Source organism: Amia ocellicauda, chromosome 10, assembly GCF_036373705.1.
Source record: "Amia ocellicauda isolate fAmiCal2 chromosome 10, fAmiCal2.hap1, whole genome shotgun sequence".
Taxonomy (NCBI): domain Eukaryota; kingdom Metazoa; phylum Chordata; class Actinopteri; order Amiiformes; family Amiidae; genus Amia; species Amia ocellicauda.
Window position 1 is genome coordinate 18,575,132 of NC_089859.1, and position 18,992 is coordinate 18,594,123.

The 18,992-nt window shown below is 44.1% G+C and overlaps 1 protein-coding gene across 4 annotated transcripts in view; it reads left to right on the forward strand.

Annotated features, from left to right (window-relative positions):
• taf1 (TAF1 RNA polymerase II, TATA box binding protein (TBP)-associated factor) overlaps positions 1-7,162 on the forward strand; it is a 62,326-nt gene extending 55,164 nt beyond the window's left edge. For 2 of the 4 annotated variants that reach the window (XM_066715376.1, XM_066715378.1), the window contains 12 exons: positions 140-317; positions 464-531; positions 657-779; positions 1,016-1,108; positions 1,272-1,356; positions 1,524-1,591; positions 1,681-1,797; positions 1,969-2,070; positions 2,363-2,494; positions 2,914-3,103; positions 3,204-3,402; positions 6,517-7,162. In XM_066715376.1, the coding sequence (XP_066571473.1) occupies positions 140-317; positions 464-531; positions 657-779; positions 1,016-1,108; positions 1,272-1,356; positions 1,524-1,591; positions 1,681-1,797; positions 1,969-2,070; positions 2,363-2,494; positions 2,914-3,103; positions 3,204-3,402; positions 6,517-6,757 (1,596 nt within the window). In that variant the 3' untranslated portion in view covers positions 6,758-7,162. The remainder of the gene's footprint in view (positions 1-139; positions 318-463; positions 532-656; positions 780-1,015; positions 1,109-1,271; positions 1,357-1,523; positions 1,592-1,680; positions 1,798-1,968; positions 2,071-2,362; positions 2,495-2,913; positions 3,104-3,203; positions 3,403-6,516) is intronic. The other 2 variants (XM_066715377.1, XM_066715379.1) reach the window with 2 other exon arrangements.
• The last annotated feature ends 11,830 nt before the right edge of the window (positions 7,163-18,992 follow it).

Genomic DNA, 18,992 nt, shown 5'->3' on the forward strand with positions numbered 1-18,992 from the left:
CATTACTACCCTTTTCTCTCTCCCCTGCTCTCTCCCTGTTGGCTTATTTTATTATTATTATTATTTAGTTTTTCTATTTTTATGTTTTGGATTCTTTAAAATGTTGATAACAAAGTATTTCTGAATGTGTCATTTACAGACGTACCCGTTCCACACTCCAGTCAATGCCAAGGTGGTGAAGGATTACTACAAGATCATCCCAAGACCCATGGACCTGCAGACGCTGCGAGAGAATGTGCGCAGGCGTGTGTACCCCTCCCGTGAGGAGTTCAGGGAGAGCGTGGAGCTCATCGTCAAGAACAGCGCCACTTACAACGGTGTGGGTGGGACGGGGTTTGCGGGATGTGTAGGGGAGGTTAATGTGGTAAAGTGGGCAATGTGAGGGGTGGTATATAGGAGCATGGTATGGCTTGTTCTCTGTCTCTGTCTTTCATTTTCTCATACTTCTCCCTCTCTGGTGCAGGTGCTAAGCATCCTCTGACCCAGGTGGCCCAGTCCATGCTGGACCTGTGTGATGAAAAGCTGAAGGAGGTCAGTGTGTGTCTGTCTCTTTCTCGCTCTCTATACTCTCTTCCCCTCTCTGCTCTCTCCTCTCACTTTCCCTATCTCTCCTCTCCTCCTCTGACTCTTCCACTCTCCCCTCTCTGTACCTCCAGAAGGAGGACAGGCTGGTGCGACTGGAGAAAGCCATTAACCCTCTGCTGGATGATGATGACCAGGTGGCCTTCTCCTTCATCCTGGACAACATCGTCACACAGAAGATGATGGCAGTGCCTGATGTGAGTCATTAACCAATGAAACCAGTTATTCAATTGATTAATTAATAGGATTTACACATTCATTTAATTCGTTGTTCAGTTCGGTTGATTAGTCTGTTACCAGGTGAGGGCAGAGTGTGTTGCTGGTGCTGTACTGTGCTGGCCAGGTCCAGGTCAATGCACACATTTGACTGTTCCTCTTCTTTCTCCTTCCCTTCCACCCTCCTACTCCTCTCTTTGTGTCTGTGCTCCTGCAGTCCTGGCCGTTCCATCACCCAGTCAATAAGAAGTTTGTTCCTGATTATTACAAGGTCATAGTCAGCCCAATGGACCTGGAGAACATTCGCAAGGTCAGACACTACAGTCAGAATATTACACCCTCCTGCTTTGTTTTAGTTGTCTTTCTCTCTGCCCGTCTGTGTGCCCTGTCTGACTTCCTTGTCTTCCAGTTTTGATTGATAGATCGATCTATATGTCTCTGTGTGTATGTCTTTTGTTGCTGTGCTCATGCAGAACATCTCGAAGCACAAGTACCAGAACAGGGAGTCCTTCTTGGATGATGTCAACCTGATCCACACCAACAGTGTGAACTACAATGGTGAGTGTGGGGCTGAGGGAGAAGGTGGGGTGTACTAAGTGGGGCAGTGAGGCAAAGGGAGTGTTGTCACTGTGATCCTGGTCAGCTCTTCAGGAGAAGTCAGTCTGGAGATCTGGAGATTCTCTCTCTGTTTCATGCCCATTTGTCTGTCTGTGTTTCCCCTTCAGGTCCTGAAAGCCCCTACACCAAGACTGCACTAGAGATTGTCAACGTCTGCAAACAGACCCTGTCTGAGGTGAGAGTGCCTGTCTATCAGCATCTTAAAGTTCTGTGTCTGTCTGTCTGTCCATCCTCTGTATCTCACCACTCTGCGTCTATCCTCAGTATGATGAGCACCTCACCCAACTGGAGAAGGATATCTCTACGGCCAAGGAGGCTGCACTGGATGCGGCGGACCTGGAGAGCCTTGACCCCATGACCCCTGGCCCCTATACCCCACAGGTACTTACCCCTGACATCCCTGACTGACCCCTGAGACACACTCATGCACACACACAGATCAAAGCCTGAAGCAGAATTTGTTGTTGAATTTTATTGCATGTATTTTCTCGCTCACTTTCTCATTCTTTCTCTCCCCTCGTCTCCACCCTTACTCTCCCACTCTTCCTGCAGCCTCCTGACCTGTATGACACCAGCACCTCTATGAGCCTCACGCGGGACCCAAGCCTATACACTGACACCACGCCCACCACCACCCCCGAGAAAAGGGGGCAGGTACGCAGGCAGGGAGGGAAAGAGAGAGAAGGGGTATTTCCTCTAGGTCTCAGAATTAGTGAGAGAAGTAGGGGAGCAAGGGGTTGAGTCACAGCCAAGTGAAGGAGAGGGAGAGCGTGAAGATATAGAGACACAACTTTTCTTCTTCCACATCAAACTTCTACTTCTGGTGAATGACCAGCTTGCTCTCTCTCTCTCTCTCTCTCTCTCTCTCTCTGTCTGGGTGTCTCTACCACTCTCTATCTCTCTTTCCACCTCACTTTCCCTCCCTTCCCCCCTCCCTCCCTCACAGGCTCGTCGGGGCCGTCTGGGTGAAGAGGAGTCAGACGTGGACATCGAGGGGTTTGAAGAGGTGGATGATGGGAGGCCCAAGACCCCCGCCCCTGTAAGAGACACCGGGTCTTCAGGATGGTGGGGCGATGGAGTAAGAGACAGCCGGGGAGGACAAGAGGAGGGAAGGAGGGAGGGAGGAGAGGAGAAGAGTGGTAGTTCTTGGGGTTCTTGGTCTGTTCTTGGGGTTCCACTTGTCTTCTGTCTGTTTGTCTATTGCTGGCTCTCCTTCCCTCAGTGCTCTCTCTCCTTCCCTCAGTTTTGTGAGGGTCAGTGTGTCAGTAAGGGACAGGGCTAAAGACTCAGAGACTGCATTCTACAGCACTCCTTTCTCTTTCTCTCTCTCTCTGTGTGTCTCATGTACTAGCTGAACGTCAGTTGCTTCACTGGTGAAAAGAGAAAGAGTGTTGAATAGTAGTCAGAGACTCAGAAGTGCTCAACTATTTCTATAGGTTAACCTTTCCCACACTTTTACCCTTCCCATGCTCTCCCTCTCCCCTTTCTCCATCTCAGGTGGACGATGGTGATGGGGACCTTGAGGAGGATGAGGAGATGCTTCAAGGGCGCGGGGATGAGGAGGAGGAGGACGACGATGAGGGCTCCTCCCGGCCGGCACAGGCCAGCGTTCTATACCAGGACCTGCTGATGTCCGATGGAGAGGATGATGAGGCCAGCGAGGAGGAGGGAGACAACCCATTCTCCTGTGAGTAATGACACTGTCCATCTGTCCTTCTGTCCATCTCTCTTTTGTCAGTGTGTGAGTGAGTTTCTCTCCACCTGTCTCCTTTCCACCCTTTCAACAGCAATCCACCTGAGCGAGAGTGGCAGTGACTCTGAGTCGGAGGCAGGCGGTGGGGGTGGGTGTGTGGGGCAGGGGGGGCGGCCACAGCAGCCCCGAGTTCACCAGGAGACAGCCAGACTAGACCTGGCCCAAGACGAGAGCATGATGTCATACGAGGGGGAGGGCGGGGAGCCCACACAGCTGGACGACAGCAACGTCAGGTCAGTCACTGCTGCCCCATAGCAATGCCATAATTACAGTAACACAGCAGGTTTATCTGGGTCTACAGTTACAGTAATGCTGTCAAATTGCAATTACGTGCATACACAAAGCATGTCCACAGTAGGGCTGGGCGATTAAATTAATTTAATTTATTCTAATTTGTTATAACGTGCAAATGCTGGTTGCAAAGGGCAAAACAGCAATCTCCACTATTATTCTCCAGGACAGGCAGAGAATAAATAGATTTTTAAAAGCATGCGTGCAGTTTAAAAATGCATTTTTCCCACTCGCTTCGAAAATAAATTGATACAACACGCAATAAGAGCCAAACAATCCCATACGTGCACATTGAAGAGCTGCCCCCCCAACTAAGCGCTGGGCCAATATGATTTTCTAGGAGAAACACTACCATCGTAAATAACTATACCATAGCTCGACAAGCCTTATAGTATGCTAGCATATACACTCACCTAAAGGATTATTAGGAACACCTGTTCAATTTCTCATTAATGCAATTATCTAACCAACCAAACACATGGCAGTTGCTTCAATGCATTTAGGGGTGTGGTCCTGGTCAAGACAATCTCCTAAACTCCAAACTGAATGTCTGAATGGGAAAGAAAGGTGATTTAAGCAATTTTGAGCGTGGCATGGTTGTTGGTGCCAGACGGGCCGGTCTGAGTATTTCACAATCTGCTCAGTTACTGGGATTTTCACGCACAACCATTTCTAGGATTTACAAAGAATGGTGTGAAAAGTGAAAAACATCCAGTATGCGGCAGTCCTGTGGGCGAAAATGCCTTGTTGATGCTAGAGGTCAGAGGAGAATGGGCCGACTGATGCAAGCTGATAGAAGAGCAACTTTGACTGAAATAACCACTCGTTACAACCGAGGTATGCAGCAAAGCATTTGTGAAGCCACAACACGTACAACCTTGAGGCGGATGGGCTACAACAGCAGAAGACCCCACCGGGTACCACTCATCTCCACTACAAATAGGAAAAAGAGGCTACAATTTGCACAAGCTCAACAAAATTGGACAGTTGAAGACTGGAAAAATGTTGCCTGGTCTGATGAGTCTCGATTTCTGTTGAGACATTCAGATGGTAGAGTCAGAATTTGGCGTAAACAGAATGAGAACATGGATCCATCATGCCTTGTTACCACTGTGCAGGCTGGTGGTGGTGGTGTAATGGTGTGGGGGATGTTTTCTTGGCACACTTTAGGCCCCTTAGTGCCAATTGGGCATCGTTTAAATGCCACGGCCTACCTGAGCATTGTTTCTGACCATGTCCATCCCTTTATGACCACCATGTACCCATCCTCTGATGGCTACTTCCAGCAGGATAATGCACCATGTCACAAAGGTCCAATCATTTCAAATTGGTTTCTTGAACATGACAATGAGTTCACTGTACTAAACTGGCCCCCACAGTCACCAGATCTCAACCCAATAGAGCATCTTTGGGATGTGGTGGAACGGGAGCTTCGTGCCCTGGATGTGCATCCCACAAATCTCCATCAACTGCAAGATGCTATCCTATCAATATGGGCCAACATTTCTAAAGAATGCTTTCAGCACCTTGTTGAATCAATGCCACGTAGAATTAAGGCAGTTCTGAAGGCGAAAGGGGGTCAAACACAGTATTAGTATGGTGTTCCTTTGTAACGTGCATTATTATTACATAGATTTATAATATATTGCAGTGTTCTTTTAGTATCAGAATCGAATGACCTTATTTGATATACAGAACTTGCATGTAGCACATACCAGTCATTTAAAAAGAATACAGTAAATAACAGGCAAACATCCTTGAAGTGTTTGCTACACACTCTTGAGCCATCATAGACCTGTTAAACTATAATAATATTAGTACTGGGCATGCAAAAAGTAAATAATTTATCTTTATAACTTTTAGAAAAAGCCAGATTTAAAAGGCAGATAGCTGGAAAATCAAAACCTAAAACAAGCAGCTTTATTATGAATAAGCCTTTAGATCTAGCTGAATTAATATTATTATTAGGTTATTTAGGAGACACTTTTATTCAAAGTGACTTACATGGAGTCACATTTTGTAAAAACGCATCTTATTTTTAAATTGTTATGAATTAGTTAAGAGCGGACTAAATGTAAGCAGTCCAATCAATACCAATTGGAAAAAATACTATAAAAAAAAGTGGTCCAATGTCTCGGCGAATTGTGATAATCCATGCTTTGCTCTTTTGTGGAAATGAGTGTTACAGCACTTTATCTCTGTCCTAACGGGAATCACTCACACGGCTAGGAACACAACACTGATAAGTTTGTTTATTGTACTTCCTTAAATGATGCTTTCCGAGCCTCGTTCTCGTTGGGCCCCATGAGTAAGGTCCATCGACAATCAGTCAGATACGACTGTGAAGATAGTTATGAAAAAATGCAGTAATGTCACCTCAGTGATATGGAAGTGGTTTGGTTTTGTGAAGTCTGACATTGAGCAAACCACAGAGCTATGTAAGTAAAAGTGGCAGCACAACAAACCTAGGTGCTTGACCTGCAGAATGAGTGCAAAGTGTGGCACTGCGAGATACAGATGTCATCCAGGGGTTTTGAGAGTGGGACATTTTCCAATGTCATCCAATATGACATCCTGTATTACATTTTTTTTCATTTTATTTAAAACAAAAAGTATGCACAACAGCTATGGAAGTGGTGCTGTTCTTTTGTTATTCTTGCAAGAATGTTATTGAACATGTAGGCCAAGTTGATGCAGAACACAAGCCCTTTTATTTGTTTTTATTTGTTTAATAAATAAAATAGCTACATATGTTTGAAGATGTCTTGGTCATTTTTAGTTTGTTTAGAGAAAAAACAAAAACTCGACCATCGTCGACTCATTTGAAAAAATAGAGATTTTATTTTTAGGCAATATTGCCCATCCCTAGTCCACGGGTATATAGCATATATTGGAATGCTCTGAAACAGAATCGGTGTGCTGTGGAGTATCATGTTTATTGAATTTGACACCTTATGCATGACAATGGAGTAATTGAACTCTCCTCTCTCTCTCTCTCTCCTTGCCTCTCCTCTCCTCCTCACTCTCTCTCTCCTCTCCTCTCCTCTGCGTCTCAGCTATGGCAGCTATGAGGAGGGTGACGGTCGTGACCAGCGGCACCCCCCCAGCCTGGGCAGTGGGGGTGGGTATGGGCTGAGTGAGGAGGAGGAGGAGGAGGAGGAGGAGGAGGAGGAGGCGGCGGCGAGGCGGCAGCGTGGGCCCAGCGTGCTGTCCCAGGTGCAGCTGAGTGAGGACGAGGAGGACAGCGAGGACTTCCGCTCCATTGGAGGGGACAGTGAGCTGGACTCTGACACCTAGAGTGACCCCCACCCACCAGCACATCCTTATACATATATAAATACATTTTTACATATCTTTTTTTTTTTTGTTGCTCTGAACTGCATGGGGTGTACTGCTTGTAGTCCCCCAGCTCCACTCTGGAAGAAAGTATTTTTATTTGTATTTTGTTTATAATTTTTCTCTGCTTATTCTGACCACACTTGCTGGGGTTCCCCTCATTCCTCTAACCTGTACATGAAGACCCTGTATAGGGTAGATGAACGAGGGGAGCCCAGCAGGTGTGGTCAGTCTGCTGGGAGAGTGGATGTGACAGAGGCCAAATAGGCTGCTTCTGTCAGCGTCCTCATTATTCAAGAAGTTTTGAACTCAGTGCTTTTTTGTAAATAGTAACATTTGAAAGAATAAAATGTTTAGTGTTCCTTGTGTCATCTCCGTGTCTCACACTTTTGTCCACACATGCATTTACAATCATTCATTTATTGATTTCTTGAATGTGTCCGATTGCCTTTGTTTGCATTTGTGTTTGTGCTAGTGCTTCATTTAGCCAGTTGGTGGTGCCAAAGCACTTTAATTTTCTCTCTTTATCTGTATAGATCTTTTGCTTTTGTGAGCTTAGAGAAGTCTTAAAGCCACCGATCAGGCATTCAGGAGCACATCTTGTTCAGTTTGCTCTGTCGGCTGTTAGAGGTGTAGCAGTGTGTAGCCATACATTGCTTCTGTACATTTGGCTCCCATGCGAGGAGTCCCTGTCCCCTCTTTCTCGGCCTGGAGATTTGTGGTTGTTCCTTCTGTTGCTGCTTTTCTGCTGTTGCTATTTTCTCTCACTTCATCAGATCTGATAACATCACAACATCAATGAAGCGGTAACAGCAGTGGCCTGTGAACCAGCTGTGCAGCCGCTTCTGTGCCCCTGTGCTGCCCCCTGCAAAAGTTTTTTGGCTTATTCTTTCTTTCTTTCTTTACTCCATTGTTCATGGGGTGGTCAAGTAGAATGGCCACCAGCCCCTTCTCCCATAGTCATAACCATCATACAAACCAGGGGTTCCCAACCCTGGCCCTGGAGGACCCCTACCCTGCTGTTTTCATTCCAACCAATTGCCGAATTAATTAATTGAACTAATCATTTGCTTACATTTGTCTTTTAAATTTGTGTAACTGATAAAAAGTTGGTTAATAAGATAAGTTCCTTATACAATGTTATACTTAAAAGCCCTATGGTTTAAAATAATTAAAAGGAAATGTATTACATTAAGGGTTCAATTAAGTAATTGAAAACTGTGTTGGAACAAAAACCACCAGGTTAGGGGGTCCTCCAGGACCAGGGTTGGGAACCTCTGATAAAAAACACATCTTTGCCTGTTGTCAACACACAACCACATGTGATGACACAAACATGGAGGTGGTGGGCTTCTCCCTGGCAACGTGTCTCCAACCCCCACTCCCCAGTCATCTCCTGCCTGCTGTGATTACTTAAAACAAGAGGAATCTTGCACTGTGAACTTTCAAATGATGATGCAGCTCTCTGAGATCTGAGGTGTAGCTGTCCTGGGGGGCTGGGATCTGTGCTTGTCTCTCTTTATTTCCCTCTTCTCTCTCCATCTCCCTCTTTTCTTTCTCCCTTGCTGCTGTAAACAGTTCTGGGACAGCAGTGCATTTGCCCGTGTTGATGCTAGGGGCCCCAGCCACACGTTATCAGAGCTGCCCCTGACCGCTCCACAGAGGGAGTGCTGGAGCTGGGTGGTGTGCAGGGATGGGGGGGCAGGTGGTGGGCAGGGCATTGAGCCCAGATAAACACTCTTTAATATGAGAGGGAGCAGAGTTCTCATCCATGCCCCCTTTCTCCCTCTCCTTACCCAGTGTTGCACACCTGCTGTAAACCTGTTGTTGTGACGCACAGGAATGGGATGGGTGGATCACCGTCGAGAACAAGGAGGATGCCCAAGCTTGGCTGAAGGGCAGGGGTGTCGCTAGACCCTGTGTTTTCTCTCAGCCCTCTGTGATGGTCCAGTCTCATCTGCTTATTCAATGTCTTTCTTCAACAAATAGGGTGACCTAGGGGGTCAGTCAATTAATCAGTCAATCAATCAATCAGTCTGTCAGTGTAGCAGACACAGATTGACACGGCCCCCGCAGGCCGGAGTCCAGAGTTCTGTGTGCACCAGCACTGCCAGCACTCCTCCCTTGCTATGTGAATGCTGTCCTTGCGTGCTACAGGGAATAATTGTAGGGCTGAGAAAATGTGGCGGTTCGCTCCTCTGGAGCACAATGAGGGGCTGAGCAGCTTCCGGAGAAATCACTCGGATTAAAATGCTGCTCTGTGCAACTTCCTGACCCTGAGTCATCTGCACTCAGAGAGAGTACCTTATCTGCTGTCTGATTAGAAACTGCTGCTGTCAACAGAAGTGTATGTGTGAGTCTGAGTTTGTAGGTATAGTATGCACATAGAGTGATTTGGTTATGGGGCTGATGGTGTTAATGGGCACTAATTCACAAACACACTGATGAAATGAAAGCAGCTTTAATTGGGTTGGGCAGCTTACAGAGGGGACAGCAGGGGGTAATTAGCAATATGCCTCATCTGCTAATGGCTTAGTGCCGAGTGTACAGTGGCTCTCAAACGTATTCACCCCCTTGGACTTTTCCACATTTCATTGTGTTACAACATGGATTTAATCAGGAGTTCTTGCCACTGATCAACACAGAAAATGTTCATAAAGTCAAAGTGAAAAATAGAATCTGCAAATTGTTCTAAATTAATTACGGATACTCAGTTTTTGAGGACAGCCTGATCTAGGCAGATTCACAGTTGTGCCATATTCTCTCAATTTCTTAATAATGGGCTTTACTGTGCTCCAGGGGATATTCAAAACCTTGGAAATGTTCTTATATCCTTCCCCTGATTGGTGCTTTTGAAGAACCTTATTCCGGATTTGCTTTGAATGTTCCTTTGTCTTCATGATTTTGGTAATTGTACTAACCAACTGTGGGACCTTCCAGAGACAGATGTATTTAACCTGAAATCATGTGACACACCTTAATTGCACAGAGGTGGACTCCATTCAACTAGTCATGTGACTTAAGACAATTGGTTTTACCACAGCTAAGTCAGCTGTGTCATAGCAAAAGGGCTGATTACTTATGCATTCAATTATTTTCTGTTTTGTATTTGTAATTAATTTAGAACAATTTGCAGATTCTGTTTTTCATTTTGACATTATGGACATTGTCTGGGTTTTCTGTGAAGGCAAAAGCACCTGATTAAATCCATTCTGATTTCATGTTGTAACACAATGAAATGTTGAAAGTCCAAGGCGGGTGAATACGTTTGAGAGCCACTGTATGTGTCTGTGTCAGTGCATGTAAGTGTGTTGTGTGTGATGTGTGTGATGTGGCTGCTGTTTCTGTCCATTATAATTCTTATTAACATAATAATTCTCACCAAGCTTCCCTTAAAGGGGTCTGTTTTCTTTTTAAAAAGATGTAGTGCTCAGATGGGGGGTCTGCACGGAGAGCCAGTGTAACTGTGTGGCTCCCTTTCTCTGAACAGTGTTATTGTCTTAATTTATTTTCCCTTTAATGGCTTGTAATACAGCATTTTAAAATCTGCTTCTATTGCTTCCATTTCTTCATCTGTAACCTTCGCATGTACACTATCTTGAAAATATAAATTGATCCTGTAAGATTATATAAAGGTATTTGAACTTCCAGTGTTGGTCAGCTATATATATCAAGTGGAGACACATTGGTTAACTGTATTGATCTCTGTAGAAGTGTGGCAACTGTTAATTGTGCGTTGGAAACACAACGCTGAAATTAATCTTTTTATTTTTCAGAATGCTGGCAGCAGTGTTCTGTGTATTGTAACCCCCACGACTTGGTACTAAACTGTACTCAGTGCTGCAGCTAGGAATTATGGCACCGTGGACCTTTTCCACTGGCATAACCGGCCCGACCCGGAATCAGGCTGACACAGTGCAGCATGATACCCACTGGCAATTGTTTCAAGCTGACCCTGAACCAGGCAGTGAATTTTCAGCCCTGCTCCTTACCTAGTGCTGGCTTGGAGCCGAGAAACCGAGCAGAGCCAGGGGGAAGAGTCAACTGAACTCGTTTTTACATAGCGTCAGTCTACCCTATTACTAGGTTTACATTCTGTAACGACACACAGAACTGGGAACCTTTTTTTTATTTAAAAAAAATGGTTATCAAATAGCTATTAGTACATACTACATTATTTTTTATTATTTAATTGTAGTTATATGACACCTTCACTTTCTCACTCTGTTCAAGAAGTGATTCTATAATCTCAGGGCACATCTCGCATAAACCACTTCCAAAAGAAGGAATGTCCATTTTAACTATCTCCAGACCAAGTTCTTCATCTGCCTAACTTAATGTCAACTGAGAGGGGGGTGCAGGTGATTTGATAATGACGGGTGGAGGTTGAATGCAAACTGTACACTGATAACATTTTTTATGACATATCCAATAGATTACAGTACAGTACAGTAAAATAACCAGACATCTGCCAAAAATACTGGACAGGGGGTCAAACTGGTGACCCCCATGCCACAATGTCATATTTTTAAGTGCATTGTGAGTGAGGCTTGCTTTCTGTCATTTAAAAGAATGTCCCCAAAATAATTTCTGGCCCAATTGATAGTATTAAGGGTCCCCTTTAAACCAACAGTAATGTTATGCTGGGGAAGGTTTGTGAAACTGGGAATAGACACCCAGACAAGTGTCCCCGATGCATAAATGTAGTGTCTTACATTGGAATGTGAGCATTCAGAGTCTGGCTTTTTATTAATTAAAAGATCATCCCCAGAATTTTTTTTTGAAATTATTGATGTTTAAATTACTGAAAAGTAGGCATCTGAAAGCTAATAAGCCTTATTAACAGGAATAGAAATAGAAAGCAACCCTTGGAACACTGACAAGCCAATAAATAATTTCCTTGTATACCTACATTTCAGTTCAATACAGCTCTACACAGTGTTTTGGGGGTCTACTCCCAGTTCCACAAATACTGCCCCAGCATAACACTACTGAAGCACTATTGTACCTTAATGCCACTATTACGTTTACAAATTCTGTTCTGTTTAACAAATTGTAGAAAATGTGTATTCATTATTTTTATTGTTGTTGTTGTTTTTATTTAGTATTAATATTATTTACACTATGTAATACAATATTTTCAATTAAAACACAAGTTTCTGATAGCCCAGAAAAATATTTTTCAGTTTTGGACGTCTTTGTAAATCTTTCCACAGTTCTGGGTTTTAGCCAGTCTTGGTATCATATGATCATTATAATTATGTATGTAAAATTAAGTAATTTGCTGTGCTATACCAAGCATTGTAATTTGTGTGAGAGCACTGTAGTGCTGACACGTAGAGCTCTTGCTATGAGTTTAGTGCTCTGAGGGTTAATAGAGTGAAGCCACAAGGCAGTACATTGTGATTTCTTGTAATCAAATTACTGGAGTTACTCGAATCGTGACAACCATAGTTGCAACTCAAAAATACTCGATTTGTACTTTAACTTGTGATTTGTACCTGCATTTGGACATACACATTATTTTTGACAGTGATCTCCTTCCATAAAAATGAGTGTAAACTGTTCAATCTAATGGTATTATTTAAATAAATCTTGCCATACACATTAATACAATATTGCTAGTATTTAAGGATACAAACAAACAAATAAATAAATCATGGGCCTGGCCAGTGGCGGCTGTACTACGACTCCTTAGACTAATCTACAAACTATTACTGATACTAACCTGCATACTGCCATACATGCTAATACATTTCATTATATAACAATTAAATAATAATTGTAATGTCACATGTAGTATTATTATTGTCAGGTTAATGGGTAGACGCAAGACAACAAGTCAAGTTAACCTTTATTTAGTAACTCACATTATCACTATTGTTATTTCAGCATGTTCTCTCCTATACTTCCTGTCACCGCCGACCTCCTTTTCCAGCTCCCTCCTTTACTGGTTACGTACTGTTAGAGGCAGGTTAAACAATCATGTTCACATCTCCACACATTCTCCACATTTTCCAGCATTACACAGAATAAGGAGACTCCAGAGCTCAGGGTTTTTAAATGAGAAGTTCCTGAGCAACTTGTGGTGATGCCGTCGTGTGCTGCCCCATTGTGCTGGTACAGACAGGTGCAGGAGTCGCCACAAGCCATCACCTCTGTGATGACAAAACTGTATTTGTCCATAAATATAGGAAAATCCACTTTATGGGATCAGGCCCCAGCCCCACACTCACAGGATTCCCACACAGAGACAGACAGACAGGTAGCCCCTCCTGGCCAGCTCCCCCTACCCTGGACCCCACCTTGCAGCCCCCTCATAGGGCCAGTGTGTGCTGGGGCTGAGGAGCTTCTCTATCATGGTTGCAGTGTGCACCACCCCATGACATCAGACAGACGGTGCCTGGGGGACATTTGGCATGCAAGTTATTGTTATGCCTCTGCAAGAACAGCCAAATTAAACTTGAGCAATGATGAATAAATCCTGTAGTTTATGAGAAAGTGGGGGGGGGGTCTTTATCTGCCTGTGAATGTGCAGTAAAGCCTTGGATATGTGTCTCTGGTGTCTGTAAGTTCCTGGGCCTGGGATGATTTTTATGCTCCCCCAAGTCTCATTGCTGTTTCTGCACTATTAAGGACATCAAAGGAGCAGTGAGGTTCTAGCTGGGTCCAGGTCACACACTGCCCCCAACACTTATCCAGCCAACACAGAGGGCAGACAGCAGGCATAACACAGAGCCCCTGTCCTGCCCCTGGGAGAGGAACCAGCCAACTAGAGCCGCTGCTGCATTCTGCAGTTTGTCCTTCACCGTGTGACCATACTGACATTTTATTATTTTATATTCATTATATTCATTCATTATATTTTTATTCTGTTGGCTCTGTGATATTTGCACTTCCAGTTTGTCATATTTGCAATGGACATCCACATTAATAATAACAATCCTAAGAATAAGAATAAGAATGCTAAGAAGAATATTAACAGTAACAGTAATAATGTTGTAGCAAATGCTTCTACTTCTGTAGTCTCCATTGGGAGCTGCTCTGAGCCCCTGGCCCAATCTCACAGGGACAGAGAGAGACTGACTGGAGCAGCAGGGTCCTTCACTTGTCAATCTCTTATGCTTTCTCTCTCAGCCTCTCTCTCTTTCACTCACCCCCTCCCTCTCTCCCTGAGATGAGTTATTCATTAAAGACTCTTGAAAGACTAAAATGTGCTTCCCTAAGCAGGTCTAAGAAGGTGTTTATCTTAATGCGCTGATTAACATTGTTCCTTATCCAGGCATTTTTTAAACAGTGTCAGTGCTAATCTGAAGAATCAGCTTTAGTTTGTTCTCTGAAGCTCAGAGACCCAGAGCTCCTGTATGAGCAGACTGGGGCTGACAGATGCACTGCCTCATGGAGCAGCTGCCCTGTGTCTGAGTACTGTGTAGAATGAGGGTATCAGACAGGACCTGTGTAATCAGCGACAAACCCGTGAATAGCGGTGAGAGATTAGGTATATTAGTCTCTCCTTCTCTCTAAACTTTTCTTTCAAAATGTTTTTCATATTGTTTCTTCTTCTTCTTCTTCTTTATTTCTTAGCAGACAGCCTTGTTCAGGGCGAGATTGAGTTCAACAGAGACGAATGTCTGGATGTGACAATATAGTCATCATCTTCTATAGAGAACGAGGAGAAATGCAAATAATGCAAATTAGTCTGACTCCAAAAGGCTCACAGGAGTGTTTCTGTTGAAGCAGAAAGAGCAATTCTATCTTTGCAGTGGTGTCTATACACACACACACACACAGATGATCTCACTCACAGTCTCACACACTCTCTCATACCCAGGGCATGCGGACTAGGTGGTTGCCTAGAACCCCAGAATATCAAAGGGCCCCTAAAATATGACAAAAATATTATTTTTTAACAAAAATAAAGTTCTGACTGAGGGCTTTTGCGCTACGCACAATATGCCAACTCCAAGTGGAGTGACTTGGAGTGCATACAATGCACAATTATTTAGTTTTTATGTGGATGTTTTTTCTTCTTCAATATATTCCATTTGGTGCATTATTTAAATTGTTACTCTTACTATTTATTATTGTTATCGTAAAGTCGACATAATAATTGTATACTGTGTTTTATTGCATAGCAAACAGATGGTCCTATTGTAAAATGTATAGTTTTTAATGGAAACATGCTTCGATTAAATGCATATCATTTTAATTCATAATTCGTCATAATTGTGGTCCCGTTGACAATTTCACAAAGCATTTTTCTCCTGGTAATTGCATATGCTGTCCACTACAGTAAAGTTCAGATTTATATCAAATACTTTTTTCATACTTAGTAAAGTATGAATAAAAGTGAAAAAAATAATCAATAGAGTTTACCAGCTACACACTTTATTATAATTGACCAGAGTCATTTTCATTTTAACTCATCATTAACCTATTGGACTTCTTTTTCTATGAAGATGTGAGATAGCGAAATGCATTAGTACATTTGAGGACATATGACAAAATAGATATGACAAATAATTAAATTAAAACAATTTAGAGAAAATACTGTTTATTTTGTAAAGTCGTCTAAGCTATTTTTTGGTAGCCTGTATTTTGGTAGCGTTGCTGAGAAGTGGCGCAACTGTACATTAGTCTGTACTATATCCCACGTTGATTGAGATTGAGTGGTTGCTTGCTTTACATGCAATAACATTTTCCTTCCGATTTCTGTCAGTTGTGGTGCTGTTGGAACCATAAGCCTACAGTTACCAATTTATAATTTTTGGCTTTTGTCAGAACTAATATCTGAAGCCCACTGTGCTCTGTACTGGTGATACATCTGATTCATATACACATGCACATAGACTATATTGTCTTTGTATTATAGTTTACTAACTTGCTCTATTTTAATGCATTCTCTGTGTAAGTGCATAACTGTGAGAGGCCAAGGGAATGAAATATTACACTATTATTACCATTATAATTGCATGACTACGCCATCTGAGTTACACCCCAGAGCAGCCATAAATAAAATAGAGTAGGCATAATTGATAATCTATCATTCCTTTTCCTTCCACACATTCTTTTATTCTGGTGTCCACACACAAGTTATGGCACAATGGGCACAAATATATGGGTTCAAAACTAAATTACAGTGAGTACAATTCCACGCTCACAAAAGGGTTACAAATAAAGTAAAAAAACAAAAAACACTGGACTCGTCTACTCATATTCTACACCAGTCCAGGCTGTAGGCTGGTGTCCTGGTCCGATCTCCCTGCCTTCTCCCAGTGATGCTTCCAAGTAAAAGATATAGGAAGAAGTGGAGAAAATTAAAATAAAACCAGCCGAATAAGATAACAGACGAAGCACCAACTTCCACTTCCATGGCTTGGTACTCGGGACAGGTATAGGCTACTTAACTTGTCTCCCAAGTGTGTGCCTCCAAGCCAGTTGCTCCGCTCCATGTCTGGTGTGTTGGGATACCCGGGTGTAGATGCGTAAAAGTCCAGAAGTGCAGGGGATTTACCAAAAAAGTATTTAATACCGTCCGTCCCTCTGCGTCCTCGACTGTTTTGCGGTGTGAGAAAGCAAAAGTAAAAGAATAAAATCAAGAGTGCTGAAAATCAAAAGATAAAAAACATGAAATGCACATAAAAAGACAGAGCGTGCATGGTCTGTAGTTTAAAGAGAGATAAATTCAAATACAGTCCTCTTTCCAGCCTGTTAAAACAGCCTCCAGCAACGCCACATCTTGTGCATTACCCTTAATGCTTACGGCTCTGTAGTTCTAGTTCGAACTAGATCTAATGTAAATTGGACACTTCTTCCTCCTGCCCCACCACGTTTATTATTATTATTTATTTATTGGCAGACGCCCTTATCCAGGGCGACTTACAACATTAGTGCAAAACAAAGTGCAAAAATACAGTTAAGTACAAGGCATCAAACATTACAAATTCAAATTTACATTAAACAGAGCAATTCAAAATATAATACATTTTAAAACTTCAAATTTATACAGATAAGTACAGTAAGTGCGGTCATACATCCTGGAAAGTAAAAGCTAAGTGCTGTCAAGATGTAAGGTCACAATCAAGGGCTACGGGAAAGGGAGCAGGGGGGAAATCAATCAATAATACAAGTATTAGTAATGCAAGAAGCATGATAAAATGCTATGAAGTGCTATCTAACGGGGATTAAAAGGACTAATATTATTAGTTCTGTCTGAAAAGATGTGTCTTGAGTAAGCGCCGGAAGGAGGTCAAGGACTCTGCTGTTTTGACTTCGGTGGGAAGGTCGTTCCACCATTTAGGGGCCAGGGATGAGAAGGAGTGGCTCTGGAGGAAGGACATGAGGCAGAGTTAGTCTTCTGGCACTGGAGGAGCACAGTGGTCTGGAGGGGATGTATGGAGAGACAAGTGTCTGAAGGTAACTTGGTGCAGTGTGGTGGAGACAGCAGTAGGTTGAGGGTCAGTGTCTTGAACTGAATGCGTGCTGGTATCGGGAGCCAGTGGAGGGAGCGGTGCAATGGAGTAGCGTGTGCAAATCGTGGCAGAGAGACACCAGACGAGCCGCAGAGTTCTGGATGAGCTGGAGCGGTGGGTAGTAGTTGCAGGCAGGCCGGCCAGGAGGGAGTTGCAGTAGTCCAGGCGGGAGAGGACCAGTGACTGGACGAGCAGCTGAGTTGAGTAGTCAGTGAGGAAGGGACGGATCTGGCGTATGTTGCTCAGGAAGAATCTGCAGGTGCGTGTCAGCGTGGTGATGTGCTGGGTGTAGGAGAGAGCAGGATCGAGGGTGACTCCTAGATTGTTTGTGGAAGAAGAAAGAGAGTGTGGTGGATTCCAAGGGGATCGAGATGGAGAGATCAGCAGAAGGTGAGGAAGAGTGGGAGAAAAACAGGAGATCTGATTTGGAGAGGTTGAGCTTGAGGTGGTGCATCCAGGCGGAGATAGCAGAAAAACAGGAAGAGATGCAAGAGGGGATGAGAGGGTCAGAAGAGGGAAAAGACAGGAAGATCTGGGCATCATCAGCATAGAAGTGGTAGGAGAAACTATGGGATGTGATGAGGGGGCCCAGGGAGCGAGTGTAGAGAGAGAACCAGAGGGGGCCCAGGACAGAGCCTTGGGTACGCCTGTGAGGAGAGGTTGGGGGGTGGATGAGGAACGTTGCCATGTCACATGGTAGGTCCGGTCACTGAGGTAGGAGGAGAACCAGTCGAGAGTCTTTGAGAGGAAGGGGAGTAGGGAGACAGGGCGGTAGTTCTGAGGAGAGGTGTGACGTCAAGGGTAGGTTTCTTGAGGAGTGGGATGACAGCAGCTTGTTTAAATGCAGAGGGGAAACAGCCAGAGAGGAGTGAGGAGTGAGGAGATGAAGGGGAGTAGCTCAGGAGCAGTCGCTTGGAGGAGGCAAGAAGGGAGAGGGTCCAGGGCACATGTTGTAGGTTTGTGACGTAGGAGGAGAGCGGAAAATTCAGCGTCCGAGAAAGGTCAGAATGAAGAATAGGAAGCTTGGTCGGTGGGAGGTTTGGGTGTGATGGGAGAGGAGGGGGGACTGTTGAAGAGCTTGCGGATGTCTGCAATCTTGGAGGAAAAGAAAGAGGCAAAATCATCAGCAGTAAGAGATGGGGGAGGAGGGGCAAGGATGGAGGAGAAGGTGGAGTAGAGTTTGCGGGGGTTGTTGACTGAGGATTCAAAGAGTGATTGGAAGTAAGATTTCTTGGCTGAGGTGAGTGAAGAAGAGAAGGTAGACAGTAGAGAACAGTAGACTTCGAGGGCAGTTGGGAGTTTAACAGTTGACATGATCTAAAATAAAGTAAACGAACATTAAATAAATAAACGATGGCATGTAGGAGAAAATAAATCTCTAGGGGTCCATGGCTTAAGGCCTACCCTCCAGGCAATATAGTTGTTACAGCAGCAAGGAGATCAGAAAATTCTTAAACAGTGCTGCTGACTGTGGTCTTCCCTCTGGTGGGGGCCTCTCGACGGCCCTGGGGCATGGGAGGGTTGGAACATCAACAGCCCTTGGGTGGCGATGGCTTGTCAGACCTTGGGGTGCAGGTGCACTGTTAGCCCTCCATGGTGGGGTGCCTTTGTGGTGGGTTATGCCTTGTCGGGCTTCCACAGTGGGGGACGAGGTACCTCATCGGCCCCTCAGAGGGGGGCTATTGTTGGAAGACAAAAATAAAATTGTGCTCAGGTACTAGGAA